Source organism: Pteropus medius, unplaced genomic scaffold (genome assembly GCF_902729225.1).
Source record: "Pteropus medius unplaced genomic scaffold, Ma_sr-lr_union100, whole genome shotgun sequence".
NCBI lineage: Eukaryota > Metazoa > Chordata > Mammalia > Chiroptera > Pteropodidae > Pteropus > Pteropus medius.
In genome coordinates, this window is record NW_024340698.1 from 6,780,849 (window position 1) to 6,787,803 (window position 6,955).

The 6,955-nt window shown below is 42.6% G+C and overlaps 1 protein-coding gene across 9 annotated transcripts; it reads left to right on the top strand.

Annotated features, from left to right (window-relative positions):
* Window positions 1–274: 274 nt before the first annotated feature.
* LOC120612737 (uncharacterized) lies at window positions 275–3,925 on the top strand. 9 transcript variants are annotated; one of them, XM_039875247.1, is made up of 4 exons: window positions 280–557; window positions 757–1,050; window positions 1,472–1,553; window positions 1,648–3,925. In XM_039875247.1, exons 1-4 carry the CDS (start codon window positions 408–410, stop codon window positions 1,692–1,694), a joined length of 573 nt encoding a protein of 190 aa, XP_039731181.1. In that variant the 5' UTR covers window positions 280–407; the 3' UTR covers window positions 1,695–3,925. The 9 variants fall into 9 exon arrangements, 6 of the variants coding, with proteins under 6 accessions (XP_039731181.1, XP_039731164.1, XP_039731191.1 ...); XM_039875230.1 differs by having other exon boundaries at window positions 282–557; window positions 2,753–3,925; XM_039875257.1 differs by having other exon boundaries at window positions 283–557; window positions 1,475–1,553.
* Window positions 3,926–6,955: the final 3,030 nt, after the last annotated feature.

The following is a 6,955-nucleotide window of genomic DNA, read 5'->3' on the forward strand; positions in this document are numbered from 1 at the left end:
CCGTTTTTATTGTGCTTCTTAAACTAGGACATCATCTTATTTTTCAGAGTGTACTTGGGCTTTGGCCTTTAAGCAGTCCGCCTTCAATTGGTTCTCATTAGCTGTGGAATGAGAAGAGGAAGCGAGATAATTACACCGTACCTTCCTTGCATTTGTGCGTATACTCGGTGGCAGCTACCGTTAGCGATGCCTGCCAAGAAACCCTGATTTAGAATGGGGGGGAGGAGGGTTCTGGCAGAATCGAAACACTCCTAATAGCACAAGGTGGCAGAGGTTAAAACTTTCACGTGTGCGTGGAGTGAATGTGCCGTGTATCTCTTTCCTCTGCGGGCCTTAGCAACACTTTCAATCTAGCGGCGCTGTGACGCGCATGCGCGCGCTGGGTTGGGGACACCCCGGTCCCACGGATGCGTGGGCCTCATCGTCTATCTCCGGCAAGGGGAGGGTGTGAGCGACGCGGGTGCAGGACCCGACGAGGTGGTGGAGAGTGTGCCATCCTGGGCTTGGAGCCAGTGGCACCGGCTCCAGCACCGATGCCGCCCCGACCAGTGTCCCAGGTGCACCTTTAATTAAGGACTCGGGCTTGGGGTAAAGGGAAAAATGCCGCATGCGCTCGTCCGTGGGTAACTGGGACTCAGTGGGGTTTACGCTTTGGCTGGGTGGGGGTTCCGTTTCCTAATTCCTGTTTCGGCCGGGTGGGCGGGGGCGGGCTTTTCCCCCTGGTCTATTAAAGGAAGAGGGGCGGGCTTTTCCCAGGGATATAACTCCGGACCGAGGGCCGAGGAGACGGAGCGCTTCTCAAGTGGTGGCAGGAAAGCTAGTGTCCCCGCGCCGTTCCGGACATGGGCGCTTCGGATGAGGCGTGCTCCCGCGACCCCGATGAATTTCCTGAATGCTTTTCCTCACTTCTCTTCCTCGGGCTCCGCGGGACCGGAGCGCTCCGGTGGCGCGCGGCCCCGGGTGCAACGCGAAGGGGGACGCGGAGAGGGGTGGCCAGTGCGGGATCTCCTCGAACGCCACCTGCGAGGGGCGGACGCGGGCCCAATTCAGGTCCCGCGCGGGGCTGCCCAGGCGGGAGGCTGGGGAAGAGGGGCGACCTACGTGGGGGCAACTATGATCAGGGAGAATTGAGTGGCTGGGTGGGAGGGCACGGAGCGGGCAGAACTTGAGAAAAGCAAAGTACCAGCGTGCAGTTGAAGGGCAGCGGGGAGCACGCGGGAAAGCATCCCCTTTTCTCCTCCACTGCTGACCTTTAGGTTCCTGGAGAACTTGGGGGGGTGCGGAATGGGGGTTGCACATGGAACAGAAAAAGAACTCCCCTCCCCCTTGGCTCCTCTCCCACCAACCCCGTAATGGGGGCGGGGGGGGGAGGCGTGAGCTTGGCGCGTTTTTGGTGCTTTGAATGGAGAACTCCGTTTCCCATAATGCTTTGTTTCTTTCTCTTTAATCTCGGCGGCGGCGGCGGCTGCAGCAGCACGAGGACGGGAGCGCGTGGTGTGAGCAGCTGGAGCACACCCTGGGCGCCGGCGGCCCGGCTTCAACGGGAGAACTAGGTAAGGGTTTGAGAGTCGCGGGAAGAGGCCAAAGGGATTCACAAAGGTTGATAGGGAGGAGGTTTTGTTCGTTATCTTTTTACAATTTTAATAGACTGGAAAGTGGCTGCCCAATGCGTTGTGCACCAGATGAGCGGATAATTGAAGAAAGGAACTAACTGGAGAAGGCACGCTCTCTGACTCATGTGAGGTTCAGTTTTTCCGAATTGAATCCAGTTTGGAGTATTTTTTAATGGAGAGAAAAAAAGTTACAGGTGTAGAAACTCAATTTAGGAGGAAAATTATTATACTTTTATATACTAGCTTTAATATTCTCGTGTAGAAAATCAATTTTAGATTAAAGTGTAGTTTTAATGAATCAGTTTGAAGAGTTTTTTTAAAGACTAGATTTAGTGGTATGAGGTACCATGATGGAAGCTCAACATTTAAGATTTCTTCACTAGTTAAATGTATTACTAATTCTGCATCTCTGATTTTTTTTTGACAAAATTTAACCCATCATGGAAGAGGTAGGGGAACTTTGTGAGCTCCTTTCAAGTATGGACTCACTTCCTTGCTGCATGTCCTTAGGTAAAATAAGCACTTGGAAATGGGAGGTTTCTCATGGATGATAATGACATGAAGGAAAGAAGAGCTAATCTGCCTTCTTTGGGTTTAATGGAGAAAATGGGTCCATAAATGTTTAAACAGAACAAGAGCCCTTTGAAATAGATCAAAATGTGACATCTCTAGGCCATCTGTGCATTATGTGAAGAGTGCAGAAGACTGTTTCTTAAACCAGCTCTAAAATTTCTCTCATTTTCTATTAATGGGGTGGGGGCAGGGACTATTCATTTAATGTATCAGTCACTTCTTGTACAGAGCCTTACCTCAAGAAGAAAATACGCTGACTTTTATGTGCATCTTTAGATAAAGATGGAATGGACATAATGGGCCTATGAATTTACTGTGATGCAGATACCAAGTTTACTAAGGTGGAGATGAGTCCAAAATCTACTCATATTTAAGAATTAGACTTGCAATTGCCAGTGTTATTTGTGTTCAATTCTTTGTAAATAACTCAGGGTATTAATATTTCTCAGGATTTGGCTGACACTCTAAAATTTATCTTGGACTCTCTAAGCCAAAGGAAAACATGTTTTAGGAATATTAACTAGTAGTCATGTTCAGTGTCTAATTATTTATTTATTTTTAACCAGGTGAGTCTGAACAGATCGGTGAAGATGGAAAAGAAGAACTTGTGGGAGACAATTTTGCTACAGGGATGAGCCTTGGCCATGTAAAAGTGCTTACAGTGCAGGTAGCTTTTTGAGATCTACTGCAATGCAAGCACTTCTTACATTACCATGGTGATTTAATCAATGCTATTGAGAACTGTAGTTTGTGCATAATTAAGTTGTTGATGCTTCTGAGCTGTTATTCATAATGTGTCTCTTGTGTTAAGGTGCATCTAGTGCAGTTAGTGAAGCAGCTTAGAATCTACTGCCCTAAATGCCCCTTCTGGCACAGGCTGCCTAATATACAGCATTAAAAAGTATGCCTTGAGTAATCATTTGAATAGAACAAGTTTCAAAGGTTTGATATTTCATTGTTTGTTGGGAGCAGATGTCGGGGACTATGTGCAGTTGTGTACCAAGGATAAGGTCCTAGTAGTACCAAAGTGCTCATAGTGCAGGTAGTTTTGGCATTACTCTACTGTAGTGTGGGCACTTCCAGTACTCTAGGATGATGAATCTCTTTTCAATGGAGAGAATATTCAAAGACACTGCTACTTACGGTTAGTTTTGCAGGTTTGCATTTCAGCGTATATATGTATATATGGCTGTGCAAATCCATGCAAAACTGATTGTGATAATGTGTGCTGTCTACGGTTTTGAGACTGCTTTCCGACTGTCTTCACGTGCATCTCCAGCATTTGCACCCATTCATCCATGGGTGGGGATTTGTTGCATTACTTGTATTATTCATAAAGTATTGCACTTGTCCCGGCCTGTGGAAGAAAAGAGGATTTTATCTTCTTATTTTAATTTTTGAAAGCTGTAAGATCAGACATTGTAAAATGACATGTTTTGCTGTTGTCGGGTGGATCACGATGCAATTTTGATTAGTATAATAGGAGAAAAATTGCACGGTATCCATCTGTAAACCGCAGGACCTTTCTTGACGGCAGTCCTTATCAGTACTAAAGTAAGATGGTACGGTCTTTAGTCACTGCTATTAAAAATGTTTTTGAAATGTAGGAATTTTTAAAACGATAAAAATTTTAAATAAAATTGAAAGCATGAAGTGTGTTACGTGAATGATCAGATTGTTAATTCATGTAAATGGACCTCAATTTTGCAAAATAAATGAAATTTTTGATCTGAAAAAAACTGGACTCTTTTTTTTTTAAGATTAACAACACTAGAGGATTTTTAAAAAATCATGGTTGGGGGTAGTCCTAAAGAAAAACTTGGGCATGGCTCTTTTCTAAGTTTACATCTATGTAAAGCACCAAGACACCTAATTTTAGGATTCCTTTTACACTTAAAATATTTAGACAAAATGTGTTCATTTGTTTTAAGTGTATGTGTTCAATCTATGAGAGAGAGATGCAAGATTGTAAACCAGTGGGGCGCCTGCCCTTGAAGAAATGGGCACACTTGATCTAACAGAAGAACAAACTTGTCAATCAAACTCAGTTTCAGAGTTCTATGATGAAAGCATTTGGTGGAAGGGCCACAGGGAGAGATACCTCCTTGCCTTGGAGGCCAGTAAATATTAGAAACCTGGATGTGGGCTTATTGTTAGGATTTGGGGTTCAGGGGCTCCGTAGCATGACTCACCTTGAGAAGAAATTACTCGTGCCCGGCTTGTTAGCTGTTTGGGACAGATCGCAAGGTAGAAAAAGTGAATGTTGACTAATATAGTAAGTGTTAAATTTCTTCTGCCAGTTGCCACCTAGATAAGGGAGTTTGGATCCTCTAGTGGTTCTTAACTGTTAGCATTTGCTAAAACACAGATAGCCACTCCCTGCCTCTAGAGACTGAGTCAGTAGGACTAGAATGGAGGTAGCATTTTTAACCTATTCCTAGGTGATGATGCTGCTGGTCAGGAAACCACCCTTCGAGAACCACTTTTCAACAAAAACGAAAGACCTCAGCTTCCAGGACAAATTATGGTGTTTTTTAAATTTCAAATTCATAAAATTGAAAGGAGTCTAGACAGATCCTGGTTCACTTTCTAGTTCTATGTTTCATATTTTAATGTTGACCTTTAAGACTAATTTGTCATGTATTTGACAAATTAAACTAGGTATGTGGTAGTTTTACTATGGGCCAACATGAGCATTTAGTTATCAAAAAGAGATGCTGGCAAACTAAAGACCTTATACATGTGTCATTCTTATTTCCTGCTGCCATGGGATTTTTGAATTTTCAAACCTTTTTAATTTTCCCTTATAGCATGGGTCCAATTTAATCAGTAAGAGGAGCTCTTACTGATTTGCGCTTTAGCCTTGAGCTAGTTGCCTAAGGCTTCCGTTTCCTCATTAGGGGAAAGGGTGATAATGTTGGTCTACCTCAAGGATATGTGAGTTAAGTAGTTCTCTGGTGGTAGAGATTGGGGGTGTGTATTTTAATTCTTAATAACAAAGTGAAATCCTAATGAAAAGAGACTTTTGGTAATAAATTCTGTCTTCTAGTATTCAGTGTGTGTGTGTGATTTTTTAACGTGACCAATGCTCGAGGCAATTATACAAGCATAAAGAACTCTACAGATATTTCCTGTGCTGTCTAATGCTTACTACTTTGTTGGTGCCTAATCATAGTTAAGTTTGATGTGGCAGCAAAACAAAGGTCTCCCTCCTCTCTAATAAAGTAGCTCAGTAAAAGAGGGGATTAAAGCTTATTTGTTATAATCCTTAACACCACCAAACCTCTGCTTTAATGATACAAGTTTATTGTCTCAAGTGGTTCACTGGTGCTTTACCAAAGGTACCTAGTATGCAGACAGTTATTGCAGTTTCCACTTTTAATGGGCATGTGTGGAGAGGCTGTGTTCCTTAGGGGTAGGCCCCTCTGTCCATTACAGTCTCAATTCCTTCATCTAAACTCAACTGACCTGGATGATCTTAGGGCCTCTTCTAGCTTCAAAAATTCTGATCTGTCCTTGTTAAAATTAGATTTCTCAAATATTTATAAAAGTGCTTTGTATTTAAGTTATTTGTTTAGAATTTGAGGGGAAAGGGGTAATTTAAATCATTAGTCATGGGCAAAATTAGTACTACATACATATACTATGTATATAACGTACTCATTTCTAAAGAATTGCAGTAAGTTTAGTAGAAACATTCTCAGGCATATTTGCTGACTTTGATTAAGAGGGTAGTTTAATATCCCCTGGATTTTCAAGGTCATCAGTATGGGCATTGATTTTCCCTAGATAGAAGAGTCTATGTGGCATAATTTTAATTAGCCTAAACATATTTTGATTTGAAAGTTGCTTTTTTGGCAATCCTCAGTTGTATTAACTTTGAAATGGGACAAATAGCAAAATGAGTGAAGGTACAGTATAAAATTTCAGCTGAAAAAAATCCTTACTTATAAATCATAGCCTAGCTTTATTTTTCAGTAACTAAGGAAACAGAGAAGCCCAGGAAGAAGTGACTTGCTCTAGTTTTTGATAAATGAAAAATTAGAGACCAATACATGAGTGTCACGCAAATGTTTGGAGGCAGGGGGTAGGGCACCTAACCAGGGCTGGGAAAGGAGTGTGGCTGGGTCAGGAAATACTTTCCAAGTGCAGTGTCAGGGGAGGCAGCCTGAAGGGAGTCAAGGCAGGCAAGAAGGCCAAAGAAGGGTCTTTTGTGGACATAGCTGCTTATGCAAAAAGCAAGGGAAGGACGAGATCAGATCGAAGCTCTTCCAAAGAACTGCACTTGGTTGAGAATGTCTGGCGTGTGTGAGGGGATAGGTAAGTTAGGACCAGCTCATGGAACCTTGTTCCAACTGAAAAGGGAAGTCACTTAAGAGTTTTAAGAGAATTTTTAAGTGACATAACCCAAATTTGCCCATTTAATAAGATCACTCTGACAGCAATGTAGAGGCTGGCTTGGAGAGCACTGTGCCTGAAGTCAGCTAGGAGATTATTTTACAGATGGGAGGTGAATATTTGAATGAGGACAGAGACAGAGGGATAGAGGTAGAGGCAGCTTTCATCTACAAATACATGGGTAAATTTAGTACAATTCCAAACAAAATCTCAAAGGAATGGTTTCCAAACTTCACAATTACTCTAATGTTCATCTGTAAGAATGGACAGAAGAATGGTCAAGAAAATAGAAAAAAGGAATCATGAAGTGGAACTCGTATGAATAGATATTAAAACCTATTCTAAAACAGCACTTTAAAGCAATGCGAATA